Below are 24,764 nucleotides of genomic sequence, written 5' to 3' on the forward strand. Positions count from 1 at the left end.
CTTCGATTCCTTAAGCACACGGGAGTTCTTTCTTAGTGAATAAAGACGAGCTATTTAAATATTCAAATAAATATTTTAAACAACCGTAAATCGTGATTTAACCTAATACTCACTGATTCAGTACTATAAAAAACGTATTTTCCTCGTGATGATTGGCAAGTCTTCTAACCTGACATTCTTCACGGCCTTTCCTGAGTTCAGGAAAGAAGGGTGCATGGCACGATTGGCTAAACAAATCTCATTTGCATAAATTAATATTCACGAGAAACAAAAAGCTTTTCAGTAAAACAAAATAATTTTAAAATGCAAATTACAATGTTAATTATGAAAAGGTAAAATACGAAAAAAAAATGCAAAATACGTGACACATTTTTAGTGCCTGTATATTTTTATTTTATGTTTCTAAGTTTCGTTGAGCATTATTCTGTAAAGAAATCGCTGAAATAATTTCGTCTATTCGTAAAAGGGACGTTGTTGCTTCGACGATGGCCTACGGACCGTGACTACTGACTTCGATTGAAAAGTTCCATTCAGATAAGACGGCGCCCTCTCGTGCCAATCCGCCTATCTGACTTGTCATCTGACTTGTTTTATGTTTGTTGCTGAGGGCGGACTAACGCAATCAGCTGGGACAACAGCGATCATGGCGGAGGTCGGACAAGAAGGGACTAGTGACGATTTCTCTGTTTTCGTCGAAGTGAAAGAGAAAATTCATGCTGCACATATCGTACTAGGCTTACAGGACGTCGCTGAAAAATGCAAAGAGTAAGTAAAGACGTTTTTACAAATAATTATTTCGTTAAGTTCCTTCGACCTCCTCGTGTTGTGAATGATGAGTCCCCAGCCTGACCGGCGAATCTTCAAGTTGTTATCATTACCAAGTAACTGTGGTTGGTAAAATCGTTACTATAGATTCTGGATGATTTCATCTGGCTTTTATCTTTAGTTTTATGTGTAGTGCCGTTTCGTCAACCGTTTCTGCGCGATGTCAATACCTCCAGCGAGACGTTGTATCCATGACAGCGGTTACCGTTATGCCCAGTGTGAACGAACACCTCTTTGTTTTATCAAGCTGTGTAACCTTCGTAATATCATAGATATATCGTTTTTTGCAACGTATATGTAAAATATACCAATCGTTTTTTTCCTCCGATTAGTTTATTGCACATGTGTATTTAATCTCTAACTTACGCCGATTTCCAGTTTGTCGCGTTGCTATGGCAAATAGATAGTCTGGTCCCTGGATGAGTCAGCAATTCACAACTGTTGACACTGTGTCATCACGTGACTATCATATGTTGTCCTAAGTAATCTATGTATGTACTTTACTTCAAGCGTATGTGTAAACGACCAAAATAAAGAAATTCTGTGTTTGGTCTCACCATGGTCTCACCACAAAATTCTAAAGACATAAACTAACGGTCAAAATAAAAAAAAATTCTGTGTTTGGCCTCGCCACTAAATTCTAAAGAGATAATCTAAAGAGGTCGACACAAGACTTGTGAAAAAAACAGACTCATCATGCAGTTTTCTTTTTTATTTAAAATTGTTGTTAAGGATTAAGTTGATACATGCTTCAGGCTTCGGCCAAACTGTGTGAATCAGCTGATGATGTGGTGGCCATAAATCAACATTTGCATTCTAATTCTATTGATTGATTGATTTGTTTCTATCACATTCATTGTTGTGTTCTCTGCAGTTTGTACTTGCATTTGAGTGTACTTGAAAATATTCTGTTGATTTTGTTTATCCATTCAGTACCGGTATCTTCCAAAATATATGCATACTCAAAGCAGTACATTTATCAGTGTGGCCTTATCAATTACATATATAAATTCTAAAGAGATAATCTAAAGAGGTCGACACAAGACTTGTGAAAAAAACAGACTCATCATGCAGTTTTCTTTTTTATTTAAAATTGTTGTTAAGGATTAAGTTGATACATGCTTCAGGCTTCGGCCAAACTGTGTGAATCAGCTGATGATGTGGTGGCCATAAATCAACATTTGCATTCTAATTCTATTGATTGATTGATTTGTTTCTATCACATTCATTGTTGTGTTCTCTGCAGTTTGTACTTGCATTTGAGTGTACTTGAAAATATTCTGTTGATTTTGTTTATCCATTCAGTACCGGTATCTTCCAAAATATATGCATACTCAAAGCAGTACATTTATCAGTGTGGCCTTATCAATTACATATATAGATTTTCAATGATATTCAGAACAATGTGGGAAATAAGATTTTACTCCCATTGCTGTAACTGGACCGAAAATACATAATATCATGTGTGATGCACTTAAAAATAAGTCCTTCAAAAATACTTGAATTAGAGTTAATTCAGTTTGTCTACTATTGTCATCTGAAGAAATCTAACAGCAGGAACACATTATCATTTTTTTTTCATAAACTTTTAAAATGAACAGTTAAATTGCACGTTTGTTGTATAATAGATGGTGCACAACATTTCATAAACTTTTAAAATGAACAGTTAAATTGCACGTTTGTTGTATAATAGATGGTGCACAACATTTCATAAACTTTTAAAATGAACAGTTAAATTGCACGTTTGTTGTATAATAGATGGTGCACAACATTTCATAAACTTTTAAAATGAACAGTTAAATTGCACATTTGTTGTATAATAGATGGTGCACAACATTTCATCGAAAACAATTAATTAAATTGTTATGATTAATTAACCTGTAAAAGGCTGTGTGTTTCTAATCTCTGAAAATCATTTCTTCAATTAGCACCACATTAGATTTTAATAATAGTAATTTTGACTTTCAACATTATGGTCATTTTATAAAATAGATTTTTGATAAAACGATAGTTTAACATTGCACTATTCTACAGTCCTGATGCCATTGTAGTACTGGGACATTTGTACAGACTGCTACATCAAAACTACTGTAAAATGACTAATTTTCACTGGGTTTAAATTTCACTGATTTACCATTTCAGGAATATTCAGTGGGTTTTAAATTCACGGTTTTATCATTTAGATAATAACTGGGTTTTAATTTGGCGCATTTTCCAGTCAGCGAAATAAGCAAAATTAAAACCCAGTGAATAATTAACCCTTTTACAGTAATCTGTCAGTTGCAAGGGCTAGGGTACTTTTAGCACTGCTTTTTCTTTATGCTTGAGGCATAGGTCATTGCTGCAGTGTGATATATCACATGTTGGTTATATCACTAGAATATGATTAAATAATGAGTACAATGTCAAGATTGAAAGAGTGAGGCTGGAAAATGTATTAAAATGGTAATAAACCATTTGTTAGGGGATACCACTCGATATACAATGTACCTGGAGACCCTAAATGATATACCCAGTACCTAAGCTTCCTCCGTCTGTTTCTCCACCTCGTTACTTTCGATAACGAAGTGGAAACAAACAGATAGAGAAATTAAGCTAGGGTACACTTGCTATGCTCAGAACTACTTCATATGCAAACTAATTAACATTTCTGTGCCATATTGCACAGTATACCAAGACATGCTTATTTATGATGATATCCCCTGGTAGTATCAATTCAGTTTATTATTATTGTTCATAGAGATGCATCCAAGATCACTGTAACTGTACAACCAGACAGCATTGAAGTTAACCTAGTAAAAGATAAAAAGCGACAATTCAAGGTTCCGAACATCAGTCTTGTTCCGAACTCCTGTCACAGCTTGCAATGGATTCCGGGGGAAGGACTACATATGCGGGTACAGACTCGGAGTGATGATACTAATCACAGCCAACCCATTGAACACAATGATGTGAAAAACTACCGCCATGAAATAGAATACCTCGAAAGCGAAAACTGCCAGTTGAGTTGTCGGGTATGCAATACTACCTTACTACGCCCAAACTGGTAAGTCTATTATTTGCTAGGTTCTGTGTAACAACTGGATTCATGACCATACTCTCAATTTAAGCAATATTCCAAAAAAAAAGATCAGGGGGTTTCTACCTTCAATAGAAATACTATTTTAAAGTATCTACATGCTATTTTAGCAAATTTTGCATAAATTTGTTGATTTTTAATGTAGCTAATGATAATATCATTGTAAAAATAGACATTGTTTAAATTAACTACATCTTGAATTCACAAGTTGTCAGATTTAGCTTAAAAAAAGCTAAAATAACATTCATTCTAAAAAGAAGTTTTGAAGTTTGATATAATATATGATATGTTTAGTGAGCGGCTCCTAACTCTTTTTTAATGAACAAAAGAAACTTTATTAAATTTTTATCACCATTCTACCAAGTCTTTTATAGTAATTTTTGTAACTGAAAAAATCCAAAACAATATTTGTTGTGTTGCATGTGATTTAATTCCACTTCAACTATTAATTATGTGTTGCTTGTCTACAGGGAAAAAAAGTGAAGAGCCAAATAAATAAAATGTTTTTTCACTGATATACGCCAAATTGAAAAAAAAATAAAAAACAATTATTTTTACTAATATCAACAACAAAAATTAAGTACCATGTGAATAAAAAAAAATGTATTTTCACTATTATAAACAAAACAGTATAGCACCAAATGAAAACACCAAGTGACAAAATTTTAAATAATGCAAACTTTAAATTGGTGTTGAAGAAACTTCCTGACTTATTACAGAAAACCTCATGTTGCATCAAAATCAGGACTTTCTTTCTGTATTACGCAAATTGTCTGTTTATATCCATTGACAAATATGTTTTGTTTCCAGCCAATTTGAAAGGGTTCTTCCACTGCCTTCAGAAAACTGGCAAGAACTGGTAGATGACTGGTGTTGCCATCACAACGATACTACTGAAAAGATGAAGAAGGCTTCCATGGTTCCCAGAGCAACAGACTGTTTCATCTCTGATCTCTATCTCTCATTGAATATGGCTGCCTTGCGACAGGATAAAATTGCATCTCAGGAAAGTACCCTAGAGACTGAGTTGAAAGAAGTGAGTAGAACTGTAACAATTTATAAGACTAAATAAAATAGATGGTGTGTTATTTCTTTGCTCCACCACCACAATGATATGAAACTCAACAGACCACAATGATACAAAAAAACCCACAACTCTCCGGAAACTGTACTTTGGGTTACCGCTAGCTGTTAAAACTCTCCTGAACAGTGTAAAAAGACTCCCCCTGTTTGTGTAATATATATAAATTTGCCTGTTCAAGATTACTTCAAAGTTGAGTTTGCACTGTTTCCTTGACTTTAGCTGTTTTGACCGGCTCTTTGATCGGCATTTCACTGCAGCTTGTGCAGAGCCCATAGAAATACATGGTACAGAGATGCGTGTCTTAGCAACATAGAACATTCTGTGATGTAGTTCTGCCTCAGAATACATTGACCTTGTGTTCTACAAATAATCATAATCAAACAATTAAAAGTGTGTTTTCTGTTGTCAGGGTATGAATATGGTGATCATCTGTCAGGTCTGCAGATGCCCTCTAGGTGAGGCAAAGTTAACAGGTGAGTGAAACAACAATGTATTTGATAGTGTTATTTTAACTTCATCAATGTTTTGTAAATTGGAAAATTGGTTAATTGAAAGCTGTCAACCAATCAACACATTAAGTGGATGACCTTTTTTAATATTTTCAAATAATTACCCATTAGCCTTTCTGAGTTTCAAATATACATGTGTCTTCATGTAACACAAGTGCCAGGATTTAATATTTAAATTTATTTGAAAACCCAGAAAAAATAAGTATTTAGAAAAAATATGCAGATAGCAGACCTTAACATAGAATGTTATGCATGGAATTTATTTTTCATTTTTTTCCAATGAAAATAAAATCCAGCATTTATACCTTTTTTCCTATATTTTACATTCAACTCATCAAAAATCATTAAAAATAAATTCCATAAAAAAATACCTAAAAAGTCTTTTTTACATAGCATTATATTTACTATGATACGTAAATCAAACTTGCATTTATTGGATACTGAATCATTCAAATACGACATATTTCAAATCAAACTTGCATTAAAAAATCATTCAAATAAGACATATTTTAAATCAAACTTGCATTAAAAAATCATTCAAATAAGACATATTTTAAATCAAACTTGCATTTATTGGATACTGAATCATTCAAATACGACATATTTCAAATCAAACTTGCATTAAAAAATCATTCAAATAAGACATATTTTAAATCAAACTTGCATTAAAAAATCATTCAAATAAGACATTTTAAATCAAACTTGCATTTATTGCATACTGAATCATTCAAATACGACATATTTCAAATCAAACTTGCATTAAAAAATCATTCAAATAAGACATATTTTAAATCAAACTTGCATTTATTGCATACTGAATCATTCAAATATGATATATTTCAAATCAAACTTGCATTTATTGGATACTGAATCATTCAAATATGACATATTTTAAATCAAACTTGCATTTATTGCATACTGAATCATTCAAATAAGACATATTCTAAATCAAACTTGCATTTATTGGATACTGAATCATTCAAATATGACATATTTTAAATCAAACTTGCATTTATTGCATACTGAATCATTCAAATATGACATATTTCAAATCAAACTTGCATTTATTGGATACTGAATCATTCAAATATGACATATTTTAAATCAAACTTGCATTTATTGCATACTGAATCATTCAAATATGACATATTTCAAATCAAACTTGTATTGCATACTGAATCATTCAAATAAGACATATTTTAAATCAAACTTGCATTTATTGCATACTGAATCATTCAAATATGATATATTTCAAATCAAACTTGCATTTATTGGATACTGAATCATTCAAATATGACATATTTTAAATCAAACTTGCATTTATTGCATACTGAATCATTCAAATATGACATATTTTAAATCAAACTTGCATTTATTGCATACCGAATCATTCAAATATGACATATTTTAAATCAAACTTGCATTTATTGCATACTGAATCATTCAAATATGATATATTTCAAATCAAACTTGCATTTATTGGATACTGAATCATTCAAATAAGACATATTTTAAATCAAACTTGTATTTATTGGATACTGACTCATTCAAATAAGACATATTTTAAATCAAACTTGCATTTATTGCATACTGAATCATTCAAATATGACATATTTTAAATCAAACTTGCATTTATTGCATACTGAATCATTCAAATAAGACATATTTTAAATCAAACTTGCATTTATTGCATACTGAATCATTCAAATATGACATATTTTAAATCAAACTTGCATTTATTGGATACTGAATCATTCAAATATGACATATTTTAAATCAAACTTGCATTTATTGCATACCGAATCATTCAAATATGACATATTTTAAATCAAACTTGCATTTATTGGATACTGAATCATTCAAATAAGACATATTTTAAATCAAACTTGTATTTATTGGATACTGAATCATTCAAATATGACATATGAAATTATTTATAATTACCATGACAGAAATGTAATAATTGTGTTACACAATTCATAGATATCAATATTTGTATTTTGTTTCAGATGTCAAGAAAAGACATCAGCACATTCAAGAGTTGACAGAGTCTGTTAAATTTTACAAACACTGCATAAATCTGAATAAAAATTCACTGCCATTGGACGTTTTTAAGTAAGTGTAAATTTGTTTTCTTTGTTTTTTTCATAGAGCTGGGGCTCACAAAAAACATTTGGTTGGAATTTATTATCTATTTGTCAGTGTCTTTTGTTAACCTTTTCACCACCAGTTACCTCTACCTCAATTCACAAAATAGTTCTGTTTATAGTCTGCACTTTCCTTCAAAAAATCAAGACAAAAATAGCCACATTTTTTTAATAACTGAAAATTTACTGAGATTTTGTCTGTTGGCTCCAAAATTAGGGTTCATTTCCAGAAACATTTAAGAATATAAAAAAAAGAGTTGCAGTTAAATTTGGCCGAGAAAGTCTGGTGCTGAAAATTTTAAGGGAATACTTTCACAAAACAATAGAGAATGGTTGCACACACACACACACGCACACGCACGCACGCACGCACGCACGCACGCACGCACGCACGCACGCACGCACGCACGCACGCACACGCACGCGCACGCGCACGCACACACACACACACACACACACACACACACACACACACACACACACACACACACACACTGCCACACACACTGCCACACACACTGCCACACACACTGCCACACACACACACTGCCACACACACACACACACACACACACACACACACACACACACACACACACACTATAAGATACTGTTAGTGCACCGAATCACAGATCTATCACAGCATTGTAGAGTAACTACCAATCATAGATCACTTCTCTGAATTAGCTGGTCATATGTCATTGTTATCAGCATTGTAGAGTGACTGCCAATCCTAGATCACTTCTCTGAAATAGCTGGTCATATGTCATTATTATCAGCATTGTAGAGTGACTGACAATCATAGTTCACTTCTCTGAATTAGCTGGTCATATGTCATTGTTATCAGCATTGTAGAGTGACTGCCAATCATAGATCACTTCTCTGAATTAGCTGGTCATATGTCATTGTTATCAGCATTGTAGAGTGACTGACAATCATAGATCACTTCTCTGAATTAGCTGGTCATATGTCATTGTTACCAACATTGTAGAGTGACTGACAATCATAGATCACTTCTGAATTAGCTGGTCATATGTCATTGTTATCAGCATTGTAGACTGACTGCCAATCATAGATCACTTCTTTGAATTAGCTGGTCATATGTCATTGTTATCAGCATTGTAGAGTGACTGCCAATCATAGATCACTTCTCTGAATTAGCTGGTCATATGTCATTGTTATCAGCATTGTAGAGTGACTGCCAATCATAGATCACTTCTCTGAAATAGCTGGTCATATGTCATTGTTATCAGCATTGTAGAGTGACTGCCAATCATAGATCACTTCTCTGAATTAGCTGGTCATATGTCATTGTTATCAGCATTGTAGAGTGACTGCCAATCATAGATCACTTCTCTGAATTAGCTGGTCATATGTCATTGTTAAGCATTGTAGAGTGACTGCCAATCATAGATCACTTCTCTGAATTAGCTGGTCATATGTCATTGTTATCAGCATTGTAGAGTAACTGGCAATCATAGATCACTTCTGAATTAACTGGTCATATGTCATTGTTATCAGCATTGTAGAGTGACTACCAATCATAGTTCACTTCTCTGAATTAGCTGGTCATATGCCATTGTTATCAGCATTGTAGAGTGACTACCAATCATAGTTCACTTCTCTGAATTAGCTGGTCATATTTCATTGTTATCAGCATTGTAGAGTGACTGCCAATCATAGATCACTTCTCTGAATTAGCTGGTCATATGCCATTGTTATCAGCATTGTAGAGTGACTGCCAATCATAGATCACTTCTCTGAATTAGCTGGTCATATGTCATTGTTATCAGCATTGTAGAGTGACTGCCAATCATAGATCACTTCTCTGAATTAGCTGGTCTTACGTCATTATTATCAGCATTGTAGAGTGACTGCAAATCATAGATCACTTCTCTGAATTAGCTGGTCATATGTCATTGTTATCAGCATTGTAGAGTGACTGCCAATCCTAGATCACTTCTCTGAATTAGCTGGTCATATGTCATTATTATCAGCATTGTAGAGTGACTGACAATCATAGTTCACTTCTCTGAATTAGCTGGTCTTACGTCATTATTATCAGCATTGTAGAGTGACTGCAAATCATAGATCACTTCTCTGAATTAGCTGGTCATATGTCATTGTTATCAGCATTGTAGAGTGACTGCCAATCATAGATCACTTCTCTGAATTAGCTGGTCTTACGTCATTATTATCAGCATTGTAGAGTGACTGCAAATCATAGATCACTTCTCTGAATTAGCTGGTCATATGTCATTGTTATCAGCATTGTAGAGTGACTGCCAATCATAGATCACTTCTCTGAATTAGCTGGTCACATGTCATTGTTATCAGCATTGTAGAGTGACTGCCAATCATAGATCACTTCTCTGAATTAGCTGGTCATATGCCATTGTTATCAGCATTGTAGAGTGACTGCCAATCATAGATCACTTCTCTGAATTAGCTGGTCATATGTCATTGTTATCAGCATTGTAAAGTGACTGTCAATCATAGATCACTTCTCTGAATTAGCTGGTCATATGTCATTGTTATCAGCATTGTAAAGTGACTGACAATCATAGATCACTTCTCTGAATTAGCTGGTCATATGTCATTGTTATCAGCATTGTAAAGTGACTGCCAATCATAGATCACTTCTCTGATTTAGCTGGTCATATGTCATTGTTATTTCAGGTCCTATACACTAGAGAGTTATTTTGCCCGATACATTACAACACAGTCCAGTGTGAATACCAGCTATAAGTTCATTCTGGAGGGACAGGACACTGCCACCAACAACTCTATTCTGGTGAGTGTAAGATTATTATTGAAATATTTAAACACTACATGTGCTATATATCCACCCTGGATGACATATACGCAGGATGAATTATATGCAAAGTATAAAAATAAAAATAAAAACAAACAGATCATCCTATCGACTTCCAACTCACAAAGATTTTTTTTTCTGTGTTTGAGCACAGAACAAAAAATCTTTGTGAGTTGGAAGTCGATAATGCTAGCTTAATTATTTTTACTTTGAGGTTGTGATTGAAAGTTATTGAGTTAAGGTAGTTCAATATCATTTAAACATGGAAAGAATTGATCACAGTAAATCATCCATTGTGTGATGTTTCACATACATGCACGTCATTCATATTTAAAGTTTTCACGGAGAAAAAATGATGTGTTTTCAAGAAAACATGAAAAATAATCTAAAAAGCGATCATTTTGGAACCCTGCTTTTAGCCAGCCAACCTTTCTACAAAATTTCATTTGACAGGCAAAATTTCTACAGATCAGCAACTGCTATTTTTTTTATTTTTTTTGGACAGACACTTTTTCTGCAAACTGGACTTTCCATATTTTGAGTACTGTAAAATACTTCATTTCAGCTGGAATTAATTTTTGCTGAAAAGACTTTTTAGATTTATTATATGGAATTTATTTTCCCTGATTTTTGATGAGTTGAATGTTAATATATAGGAAAAAAGATATATTCTCTGGATTTTATTTTCACTGGATCATTCCTTGAGCTAAAATAGCGAAAATTAATTCTAAGCGAAAATAAAGTATTTTACAGTATACATTAAAAAAATAATTAACAGGTGATTATTATTCAAAACAATAGTTATTAAGGAGATCTTAAGATGAGATATAAATCAGTTATTGTGAGTAACAATGTAAGCACCTGAGATACTTGAAGAATAGTGGTTATTTTGATTGGTAAGTTTTTTTTTCACCTCTTTTCAGATTTGGCTGATGAACACGGACAGTAAAATTATGATGAATGTCAACTCTATCAGTCAACACGCAGAGCTGAGCAAACTCATGGGTTCCATCAACTATGAGAGAAATGGCACTGGAGTAAAGAAGAGTTTACAAACATACAGTATTATTAAATTGTTTTATCAGGCGGTTTGGGATGAGGCAAACAGAAGGTGAGTCATGTGTAGTTAAGATGCATTTTGAATATAAATGAGGTTATTTGCATAATTAGTGTGACCCTTATTTGCATATTCTATTGTTATTTAGTAAATTAAGGTAGCAACAGGGGTAAAACGTGTTAAAAATTAATTGTAAATGTAATTCAGATATTTTCTAAAAGTTACTAAGCTTACTATTATAACAACTAACATATTATCTGAAAGATTAGATATAGATGAATAGGGTAGTGCATACCTGACGACCAATTTCGCTATTGTGTCGTTTTTACTATTCAACTATTGAAACATTTTGAATCACGCAAATGACGTGTGAATTGCACAGGACATTGATAATGCTATTAGGTGCCTTAGTTTTCCAGCTACAACCAAATAACGCATTTTCAGTAAGATGTCTGTAGTTTTGTCATAGCAAAACCAAGATGCAATCCTCACAGGTCATTCATGTGACACTAAATGTTGAAAACAGTGTTTTTTTATAGTTAGAATAGTAAAAAATAAGCACAATAGTGACCCTGGCTGTAAGGTAATCCTATAGCATCATCATCATATTTTCTCTGAAACCGCTTTGCACATAGTCTCAACATATTTTCTCTGAAACCACTTGGCACATAGCCTTAACATAATTTCTCTGAAACCACTTGGCACATAACCTCAACATATTTTCTCTGAAACCACTTTGCATACAGCCTCAACATATTTTTTTTTCTGTTACATATATCTGTTTTTTCAGTGTACTTGACCAGTGGAAGAAAGACAACACAGTTCACAGATTGTATCTACCATCATATCTTTGTCATCAACTTTTACTCTTGCTCATCAACAACACTCAGCATTTACCAAAGTCAATGAGAAACACAGAGAACAATTTCCAGGTATGTAAGAATACAATCACAACAGTGTACTGAAAAAATGTTTGCTAGAAATGATTGTTTTAATCTTTTCGCCACCATGCCTAAATTATTCTGCACTTTATTCTATAATATTTCTGGAAATGAACCCTAATTTTGGAGCCAGAAGACAAAATTTGAGTCAATTTGCAGTTTTTATACTCAAACAATTTGGCTGTTTTTCATCTAATCTTCTGGAGGAAAGTGCAGACTATAAACGGAACTATTTTGTGAATTTGTGATGAAGAGAGGAAACTGGGGTTGAAAAGTTAAAATGGATAAATCAGCAAAAATAAAGTCAAGTAGAAATATATTTTTTTTTACTTGTTTGCAAGTAGGGAATGATTTAAATATGTCAATCCAATACAATTTATTCAGTTAAAATACTATAAATAAAATATTTTGGCTTGTATCTATTTTTTCCATGGTGTGAATTAGTATATTAAACTGGAATCCAGTGAAAACACTTCACTTTTATTGTTTGTATGTAATTTATAACAAATCAGTGAATAATCTTCACATGTTACAAATTGTGATTCTCAATGTGAATTGAATCCAGCAAAAATAACATCAGCTTTCACCTACAATATCTTCAAACAAATGAAAACATTGTCTTTTATTTCTACAAAGTTGAAATTAATACAACTCTTGCTAAAAAAAACAATACTGTAACTGATACAGTAAAATTGTTACACTTTTATCAGTCAACAATCTAACACCATTTATGTCTTCTTTCTTTCAGGTTGGTTTCCTGAAAATAAAGTGAATGGTTGCCATGGTAATAGATGCAACACTGCACTTTTTGGTTGAATATATTGATTTTTGAGTGCATCAATGTTAATGCGATTTTAATGGTTCAGACCAAATTCCAAAATTTTGGGATGTATCTATACAGGGTTGGAAACCAGCATTCGTTTTGGAATCCAGGAAATAAAATTCTGATCATGTCATTGGTGTGCACACCATAGAGAAGCTGTAGGTTTAGAAACTTTTATACACTGCCCTCTATGTTAGGATATTACTGGATTCTGTCATAAATCCATCCAGCCATTCGTTGGCCACTGGCACTGCCTGACCAATAAATGTGGGTCTTATTTGGTTCCCAAGTGTTTGCAATCTTATGAAATCCATTCATGTTTCAAAGACCAAATCAGAAAATTGCTGACCATGTTTAAATAATTTTGAAAACATTGTATGTCAAAAATATATCAAATAAAGTGTGGAAAATATTATGAACGAATGATTTGAAAAGTAACCAAGTTTAGAAGTCTCAAATTAATTAATTTTGTAAATTATGCAATATCTAAAGTGTGCATTATATGATGTTCAGATTATTCTCATGTGATAAAAACCAGCCCTACAGTCAGAGAAATGTGATTCTTTTGTTTTTTTTATTGAAGAAAATGAATTAATTTTTCCGGTTTTCACTGCCATGGTTTGCATAGTATTTATCATTTGCAGTTTAGACACGTGTTAGAAGGCATGAGAATTAAAACACAAAAAGCAAATCACTTTTGACCTCTCTTCGCTAAACAAAGAGATTATGTTTACTATGAACAGATATATTACATTTTTTATAACAGTATATATAAAGTCTATTTAACCTTTTTATCACCAGTTTTCTCTTTTCATCACAAAATAGTCGCGTTTATAGTCTACACTGTTGTCCTTTAGAAGATTTGAACAAAAATAGCCAATTTTTTTAAGTAAAAATTGACTCAAATCTTGTCTGTTGACTCGAAAATTAGGGTTCATTTGCAGAAATATTGAAGAATATAGGAGAGAATGTCTGATGGTAAAAAGGTGAACAAAAATTTTAAAATATTTGTATTGTCAAATTTCACCATTGTTACATGTATAGTTTAAAGTACCACAGCTGTGTTTGAATTGTCATGGCAACAGACAATGTATTTGACATACGTTGTATTTATCTCAAGAAAACCATATCAAAAATGAAATATTGTGACAACTGTGCCTCTGTGTTTTGAGTATATACACTTAATACTGTGGAATATTATGTAATTTGTTTCTCTATAGTAAATCATAGCCTTTTCCAACAAGAATTTAAACATTTCATGAAATTCTGTACAATGGCATTGTGTCTTGAAATTATTGTTTACAAAATACAGAAAAGTGTGTCACTGATTTGTAAGTATATTTCAGTTTTTGTACTTATTCCCATGTTACCGGTGTTGCATCTTCTCATCAACTACAACAAGTGAATGCTTTGGCTAGAAGTCAGTCTTAAACACATATACCCAGTATTATAATTTAAATCAGTATTACCCAATCAAAAGTCCCCAACATGACATTTGAAATTATGTATTCAAATTTATTCACAAATAGTCACCAATCAGCATCTTTATATAGTATTGTTAAAAGATTATGAACCAGTCTGTGACAGTTAACAGAAGTCAAATGGCCTATATGTGTATAGAATTTTTCGTGTGTTTTTTTTTTTATTTTTACAAAATCTACTAGTTTCTGGAATATTTAATTTCCATGTAAATGTACTTTCCATGTATTTTATTTCAATGTGAATAAATAAAAAAAATACTTGATAGATTTTGTATTTTAAAATGTGTTTATTAGAAATATTACCATCAAATAATAAAGTATAATTGAAGGGAAATTGTGCCCCACTAGTTAACTAAAAAGACCACTTGAAATAGTACAATTTTATCGATATATTCACAATTATCTTAGCTACTATTGAATGAATGTAGCAATTCATGTGGTATCTCCTGAAACTACAGTACTAAAAATGTTGATATATCACCTGTAGATACCTGCTTCACTGAAAATAATGAAAATCAGGCAATTTTGTGGGCGTGGCACACATTAACTTGTAAATTAAATAAATATTAATATTTTATATTAAATAATATCGAATGATAGAATAAGCATCCATATCAATTTGTTTTCAAATCAAATTTGTTTGAAAGAGTTGTCTGCTGCCCTCAATGTTGACATTAGTGACACTAGTTGTAAATAGTCAAACAGCATCATGCAGTGGTAGGTGCTGTAAATCACAGCGTGTCATATTCTCTCATTGGAGTAAGAAAATAAAACATCGATTTGTATTTTGGGAATATTTAATGAGCTTGTTTTGTAACCCACTCTTTCTGCTTTGTTTATTTCAAAGAGTCGTCTAACAAAGAATCAATTTTGCACAGCATAATATCACACATAATACAGTGAAAATAATAATTTAAAAATGTAAATTTTGAATAAATATGATTGACAATCTTATATCATGTCACGAGAAAATACGTTAGAATTACTGAAAAGTTAACTTAAATGGCTGGGTCGTCACGAAGCGCGTGTTCGAGTGGCACATACCAGTAAACAAAGTATTTTGCTAGCGTTGTATACGTCGCTATCATGATGGGTCCCGTATCGAGCTGGACGGGCGACCAACGTGGCGACCCTTTAATTTTCAAATAAACCTCAAATAAATTAATATATGGCAATGACTTGTAACTTGATTCTGAGCATTACCGTTTTTGTTTTTCTCTCTTTTGCTTATTTTGTGTTCATCCTATCAGTGGTGTTTTTTCCCGAGTCTCTGTTGTTGTAACTGTATCGTTCTCTCTAGGCTGTCAAGATCTAACATCGGGATGCGGTTTCAAAAAACTATTAGTACCTAACACTAGTATTTTCTTAAAAAGTATTGACCTGTGTTTAGTTGACTAGAGTAGTATTCTGTCAAATATGTTGTTTTTGGCGGAGTACTGACAGTCGTAGTGATGTATTCTGTTAGGGAATCTAGTTCAGATTGAAACATTGAATTTCTGACCATCCTGGTTATTTCCGAAAAGTCCTTCCAGTGATCTGTGAGTCGTGTCCTTGCAGGCGGCACGAACTGTGTCTGCATCGTGCTGTTGTTGAATCAGAATCAGGGTCGCAACCAATGACCGCAAGGTGGCGCTCTGACCTCTCCTCTGTTTCCATAGTTGTAACATGGCGTGTTTCTGCTCCCGCATATTGCCTCTGTAGTCGCTCTCTATGTTGTGCACTTCGGCTTCCGAGAGGCCGAGATTGAGAGCAAGTCGTCTCCAGTAATCACCGATAATTCCTGCTATTTTATCGATTTGAAGGGTCGTTATTGGTTTGCTTGCATTCTGTGGCCATTCTGTAACAAAAATAGAGCCACGTTTAAAACAAAATCACGATGCTATAGCCCTCTATCGACGACCATTTCTGTGACGTAAATGGGTGCAAGGAACGCCATTCACTGCATTGACATTGTTTTGATCTTGTATCGTCCGTCAGTGAATAGTACTACAGATTTTATATTGACGTCACATAAACGCTTCGTCGATATAGGGTGCGATTATTTTTTTCAAAGGTGCATTGTTACGCGCAGACGATATTACCGATTTTGCGGGTTGGTGACTTAATAATATGGCGACAATACAATTAATAACAAATGCAACACGTATTCTAACCAAAAGATAAATATTTATCGAAAAATAATTGTGGATATGCTTCAACTGCTTATTATCGGTCGACACCAAACCATTTGTGCACATATTTAAACTTTTCTGACATTTCTCAGTGAATCCCGCCAGCCAACTGAAAAAAATACAATATCTTCCATTTCGACGTGAATTGTCGAGGTTTTACAATTGTAGTCGGTCGACAGGTGGGGGATTGAAACTCCACATTTCATCGTCTGCTGGTTTCAACTTATCATTTTACAGCACGAGGGTCTTGTTGTAAATTACAATTTTATAAGTTCATTTTACCGTTTACGACGTCGTGTAGGTGGGTGTTTGCCATCTCCAGTCTCTGTTCACGTGATCGACTTATAATCAGCTCTTCTTTGAGTTTTCGGAACTCTCTCTCCCTGGTTTCAAGCTGGGACTCGAGACTAGTACATCGTGCCTTGGACACCTCTAGCATACTCTGGGCTGAACTACTCTGCTCCCGAAGTGCGTCCACCTGTGACTCCAACAACCTTCAGACAAGTTAAAGAAAACATGTATATAATATTTATACTCGGTAAATATTTTCCCCGAAGACGTTTATGTGTCGAGTCGGTTAACAATTTTTGTCCCATGTTTCATTCATATGACCTGTCACCACTAACTTAGAAAACATTGCGACATCAGAAATGAAAAAAAAAATAAAAAATTGTTTTATTTCCGCATTTGACAGATCTATTATGACACACCCACATATTACCAACCTCGTGCTGTCAGACTGAGTGTCCAACTTTTGTTTCGTGAAGAAATATTTTCGTTTCGCATCTTGAATCTCTAACTCCAAACCCATAATTTTGTCTTTGCTTTTCTCGAGTTCGCCTTCAAGATCAGCGCATTTCTTTCTTTGCTTCTCCAGAGTCACTTTCAGCGTTTTGTTTTTCTTCGCCAAGTTTTCTAATTCACGATCAGCCCCGACTAGTTGGTCACGAGTACTATCCAAGTTCATCTGCATGGAGTAATTGTTGCGTTTCTCCTCGTTGTACCTATCTTTCAAACGTCGATACTGTCGTTTTGTTTTTCGGGAGATTTGTTCAAGGTGTTTTATATTGAACTGCGTGGTTTTGAGTTCGACTTCGAGGCCCTGTGATCGTCGTCTTTCCGACCCGATTCGCGACCTCAGGTCGGTGCACCGACTTTCCGATCGCCGCACTTCGCTTTGCAGGGAAGACAAGGTCTCGTCTGAGGTGACGCTTTGAGAAGGGGAAAAGGCAGACTCGTACGAATCCAAGTCGTCTTCCACGCCGTCTATTTGAATCGATGGGAACGCATCAGAAAGACTCAGTGATCGCTTATTGTACCCCGACGACTTTTGCATCAAACGCCAGCGACGAGCTAAACGAAGACTCTCATACGCTTTCTCGTGTAAGTCGGGAATCAATCGAAGTATAAGTTCAAAATCGCTATTCCCTGCCTTAACACGTTCATTCTTTACGAGCTCAACGGTGTTTGAACTGAACAGGTTTATATCGATCGGTCCAGGTGCCAGCAAACCTTTCCAAAATAACAGACTCTTATCTAAATCTCTTCTAATCTCTCTCAAACGCCTGGCCGACCTTCTATCGTCGTCGTAAAAGAAGTCGAGAAGCGGCTTGTAGATACCGTTCTTGAAATTTTCCAATAGATACTCGAATCGATTGTAGATGTCTTGGAATTTGATAAGCATGTTGATTACACTTCCGTCTTTCATTACCGGATCCATCACCCCTATAATTAGAAAAATAAAGTCAACCATTTGATGCGTGTCCGTCTATATATCATTTCTATCATCATTTACGTATTAGAACGATTATGTAAAATATTTGAGTGTCTGAATTATACCTAATGTCAGATTTTCAATGATTGACAGAGCGTCCGAACGTTTGCGATCTTTTTGCCTTTTTCTTGTGTGTTTGTTCGTATTTTATTTGTTACCACTTTCGAATGCTTGTACACCTTATCTACTAAATCGCCCCCTGGCGACGAAGCGGTTCTGTGACGTAACTGAATGTCAGCGAATGGCGCTCAATATCGTTTTGATCTGTAGTCATTCACTAAATGAATGTTAGAGAGATTTTGATATAATCTTGATGACAAGCGACTACGTTTTGAGACACTATAGTCTTCGCAGCGCCACGTGTTCGAATAGGGTCCCATTCGACGTATAAAACGACGATTGTAAAATACAAAATTTTAACATTCAACAATCAATTAAAGCGGATGAGTCGTCACCTGCGCATGCGTCAAATGGCCATAGCGAGTCATTGTTTACAAACAAGCGCCTTTGCGCTTTAGCGTGTGTTGTTGTCGTCGCTTGGGACTCAATTCCCGCGCGTGTGCAGGTGACGACCCTCCCGCTTTAAGCATCTATTATGTTAATTAATTCACCAAAAGTGTTTGAAACCCAGGCATCCGACGTGCAGTGTATGCGCTACACCAATAATGGAAATAAGACAATTCTAAAGCTTCACCTCGAGCCCTGATGTCCCGTTCCCACTTGATCAGTTCCTCAATTTGGTCACGTGACCGGACTACACCAAATGCCCGATGGTTCCATGCGTTCCATCGCTTTGTCACTTGTTGAAGTTTCTTGTGGAACTCTTCGACGAAGTCTGCTGGTACGAAGGTTCTCAGTTCTTGTTCAAACGCCGAGCATTGCTCCGCCAACCAAACTTCCCTCACCGTCTGTGAAGTCACGGCGAGATCGTCTATCTGCGTGTACAAAAACAAACTTTTGCGTGAGTGGTGAAAATAAGTTTTAGGGTGGACTATTAAGTTCTGCCGAAGAACTGGACTTAATATTGGTAGACAATTCGCATGAACATTTTGATATACACGACAAATTTCTTTTTTTAAATGCTGGAAATGAAAATGCCACGTGTTCCCGTACAGAAAAATAAGTTGGCGGACGGTAAATACGCAAATGTCAAACTATGTCACCTCAATCAAAATAATAGTTCAGCACTTCTATGAATGTTGTTCAGTTTAACAGTATTCGCGTCACCGCCATATCCGGTTCAAAAAACTTGGCAAGTAATATCGATAACCTGACCCCGAACTTTGGCAGTCAAGTTGAAGTTTTATAAAGAGAAAACAACTCATAAATTTGATGACCTCATACAATGACAAACATTATTTTTGGCATTCCTGGCAAATATCCAAGGCTGGGTCGTCTCTCAATTAAATGACGTCTTTCCGTCCTTCTTGGCATCGATTGATGGAGTTGATGATGTTTCTTTAGCTCCATGATGATGAATCAATTCACACCTCGCAGAACAGTTCTCCGAGTGAGTGAGTTTCCGGTAGAACACATACAGAAAGTGAATTTGTGTGAAGTACTGGGCAACAAAAACACGTTTCAAGCACCGACAATCAAAGATTTAAAACCATTTTTGCTCATATGATTTTGTTCTTGTGCTTTGACTTATTTCCGACTCCTTATTAAATTTCACTTTTGAGGCAACATAATTCTTTAAATTATGTACATTATGTACATTATCACTGTATACCGTTATAGTCACGTGATATTTAATTTGAGAAGTCATAAAACGTAAGAATGAAATTTAACTACACGTGTTGTTGTTTTGAAGGACACTGGTGGTGCAGCTGACAAAAGGTTTCCCTCAAGTACTCAATACATCATTAATGTGACAAGACGGGGGTCATGGAGAAATAGTACGTGGATATTTGAACCTCCGTGTTAGCCTGTCATATGGTATATTAATGGGAGAAGTGTATTTAAGTTAGACACACCCGAATTCTGCATATATTATAAAAGTTGAATAGCTGGAAATTATGACTCCATGAATTTAAAAATCAACTATTTCGTTTCGTATTTTTAAACTTTTTAAGTTGCGCTGGAAGGGGTCTGCTACGAAGAGTTTGTTCTGTTAAAATTGTTTACATAAAAACAGTTCCGCCGCCGTTGCAACATTTGCGAACATTTGGGTCTAAATGGTACACAGTAATATATTTGAATTAATAAATGCTTTAAAATATAATGTAAAAAAGGCCGAGCAAACGGAATATACTTACCTGCGATCACGTCCAATATGGTTGAGGCATATGATTGAATAGAAATGAACTAAAATAAAATGAAAGTAAAATAAAATAAGGACTTACGAAATATTCTTTCATGGTACACAGGCGTCGGAATCAGTAATCAAATTAGGCAGTTAAAGTCCGCTCACAGCACCTGAAAAATATACAAGTGTATAAAACGAATATAACTGTGTCCTTTTTGGAAATTTGCATAATTTACTTCATGAATATTCATGACTGTCCACAAAGTTGCGCAGACGACAGATATTCTTCCGAAAAGTATGACAGTTTAGACTCATTTTAATATGAGTGGCGTGTATTCTTTTATCTGATCATTTCAATGTGGGAAGGGGTCGTGGTTAATTTAATACAGCGATACAACATGTGCATGTAAAAAACGATATAACATGAAACTATTGGTCGGTCCGATGAAGGAGGTGTTGCAAGGGTATTTTTGTTTAGTGTTTGATAACGTCCATCGAACCAATATTTTAATCCCACTCCTTCCCGTATGTTTTATCATAAATGTATAATGAAAAATTACGATCGCCACCATGCGGTCCAAGGCGATCACGTGCTCAACCAATCATATTCAGTGAAATTTCTCAATTGTGTGCCTAACGTCAGGGTTAGTGATTCTAAAATTTTGCCAGCCCTGCCAGAAAGTTACTAGCCAAGCGACGATTATTTTAAAATACTAGTACCCCGTTTCCATTTCAAGTAAGCGTGACAAAAACTCAACATTCAGCCAACTCACACAACGGATAAACTATAAATCTTGCCTTTTGTTTCACGTGTCTGTGCCATCAGAGGAGAATTGCGTTTAAATAATATTATTTAGTAAAATTGAAGCAGATTATGAACACATTTCACTAGATCACCGGGCATGAGTGTTCTATTGTTTACCACCATGAACTGGAAAATTACCCGTCTCGAGCAGACGGTAACTTGAAACACTCACAGTACATGATACATGGCGCAGATATGAACACCAATTTGACTTGAGTCAGAGCAAGGTTTTGTACTCAAAATTTGCATTATAATATGCCTCAATTAGGCATTGGAAGTAACTATAGTGTTTCTATTAAAATCGATCGTTATTATTGGATATAAAACAACTGTTGCCGCAATCTGTACTCACGATAAAACGAGATCTCGTGGTGAAACACCACAAGGGAAATCTGGAAGCTATTATTTAAATGAAATATTAGTCATATAAGAAAAATACGTAGTATGTCAATTTGAAATATTGTAAACGAATGTTTTCAAGACTGACAGTTAGTACTACTAAATCAAACTATTCGTCTCAATTCCCTAGTTTCTAAAACGATAACAACACAGCAACAGATAATACCGATCGAAATTAGGTTGTTTTGTTTAAAATCAGTGTGGTGAAAACGATTAATGTTCAATGTCATGTCCAAATCACGGATAATTATCTGCGTTTCAACATTACAACACTAGTGCATGTCTTGGCATTGGACAGGGTCAATGTCACAAGTAAACTGATAAATGGCGACAGCAAATATACTTAACCGTTTCTCGGAAGAAGAAACTATTCACTTGACTCGGACGATATAAATAAAACCTATACGAATGATTAAAAGAGGCCAGAACAACGCCACAGATTCACCGCCGTGTCGTATTTCCATATTTATAAACACGTGTATTATTTCACGTACCCTGTCAAGCTTTGACATCACGTACTTATATTAGCGTTAGCACAAGCAAAAGTGCAGTATGGAGAGAGTTTCAAATTCAAACATAATAAATCATGATAGCATTTATGAAGAATATTCAAATTGGTTCAGGCGCCAAATAACGTATAGTTATTTTTTAGCACAGATAGTGAGACGGGCAAACATACAATACTACAAAGTTTTACTTACACGCGTTGAGTTGTATGTTTCAACGATGCGCACGGCGTATGGTCACGGAATGCCTTGTCAGTCGAAATTAAAAGTCCACTTGTTGTGGTTAAAACATAGGACGCTGGTGGCGTAATGTTTCCTGTGACATTGACCTCATTAAACAGGGCTTGGGACAAAAAGAAGGCCATTCCACAATGCGACAGGTCGTAAAATACGGAAAACGAAATTGGTTTTGTAAAACATTCAAGGAGAACCGGCGAAAATAAAATGCTTCAATATCAAACGTGAATGCACTTTATTTTTAGTTTAGCGGAAGAGACATGAGAACATAAATAGATAATATATGATATCGTTATATCGACGCGATTTTTGTCTCATCACAATACGAAATCGCATTTTTTTACACTAACTAAAATCACCGTCATAATACATAGCGACTTTGATATACAACTTGAACAAAAGTTAGTAGCGCTTTGCTGTGACATTTTACGTGAGTTTACAACAAAGGGCATGAGGCCTAGGCGAGTAAGTATATAAATCATGTCTCGGATATAAGCGAGACTGGGCATGAATTGAAATATGAGTCCGATAGACGTCATCAATTATGCAAGAAATATTCATCGATATCGCTACATCTATATTTGGGATGACGTCATCGATATATATAATATATTGATAATATAATATGAGGCGTTGGCCCGATGGGAATCATGTTTTTTTTTAATTTTTTTTATTATTTAATTTTTTTATATATGAGTTTTACCAACATGAATTTACCATACTACCATGAACTTGAAAGAAGGGAAGATAACGACTGGGTGAGACACTGCACTCGTAGTTAAATATAGTAATGTAAAAAAAAACTCAATATAAATATTACTATATTCTATTATATTCTAACTTTTTAAAAATAAATACCTTACCTGTTTATGGTAAAACCGAGTTCGGTGAAGACTGGATACTGGATCACAACCTGCTCATCATGGCAGCTACAATGACAGACTGTTATCAACGCAGACAACTGTTTTTACTCCGGGTATTTGAAAGAAACTAATAATATAATTGCATGGGTATGTTAGCTTGTAAATACCCCTCCCAGGATATCATTTCAAATTCCGTAATTCTTTTTCAAGAACTGAGAAAGATTGATGAATGCCGTCGTTGTAGTTGTTCAAGCGCGGCATCCTGGAATTACCGGTAATCAACAGGTGGTAGTGCAACTAGTACTATGCCGCCATACAATGGCCGTCAAATGACACGTTATGCAAGTTACTTTCTCAGGCTATGATAGAGTAATTGCTTACGGAGTTTGACAATTGTTGAACGACGTCTGAACGCAAAAGGGTATGCAATACTTACGAAAAAAAGTATGTCTGTATCTGTCGACTTTGCTGCTACTAGAGATATATTTGTTCCTTGAGTATGTACTTGATGTAACACCTAGTTTACAGTGTGAAACACAGTATTGTACTTACCTATTTCCATGACAACTGCACCTTGATACGAACGCATTGCCGGCGTTCGATTGGTTCCATGTTTGATCGTCAAACAGCGTTGCTGTGAAGCATGAGAGCGCGCTATGGTCAGTTCAAATTCGCTGCTTCCCGATGTCCTTTGCGAACGGCATCTTGTGGCTTAGTGTGTCAGTGCCATGCCAATTGAAACAAGAACCTGCTAATTGTACAAACTGAATCCCGGTCCTGGGTCACGGAAAAGTTAACAGTTACCAGTTTATCAAGACGTATTTAGAAAACATTCAATCTAAAAACGCACTTCTAGTATCCGCACGGTATCGAAAAGGCATTCAATGGGCGCTGTATGGCCACAGGGCTTTGTAACACTGTGTGCGAAGGCATTTTTGTAGGAATTCATTGAATGTGTACACATATAATTGTATTTCACTTAGTATACCCATGGTATACT

General features: G+C 34.8%; 1 protein-coding gene across 1 annotated transcript; it reads left to right on the forward strand.

Moving 5' to 3' along the window:
* The first annotated feature begins 624 nt into the window (after positions 1–624).
* On the forward strand, positions 625–15,026 carry LOC102803239 (E3 ubiquitin-protein ligase E3D-like). Its single transcript, XM_006822905.2, has 9 exons — positions 625–765; positions 3,566–3,871; positions 4,715–4,940; positions 5,398–5,461; positions 7,507–7,612; positions 10,324–10,438; positions 11,383–11,570; positions 12,307–12,448; positions 13,206–15,026. The coding sequence occupies exons 1-9, from the start codon at positions 644–646 to the stop codon at positions 13,227–13,229; spliced, it is 1,293 nt and encodes a 430-aa protein (XP_006822968.1). The 5' UTR covers positions 625–643; the 3' UTR covers positions 13,230–15,026.
* Positions 15,027–24,764: the final 9,738 nt, after the last annotated feature.

The sequence above is a fragment of the Saccoglossus kowalevskii genome, chromosome 11 (assembly GCF_978046115.1).
Source record: "Saccoglossus kowalevskii chromosome 11, keSacKowa6.1, whole genome shotgun sequence".
Classification (NCBI taxonomy): domain Eukaryota; kingdom Metazoa; phylum Hemichordata; class Enteropneusta; family Harrimaniidae; genus Saccoglossus; species Saccoglossus kowalevskii.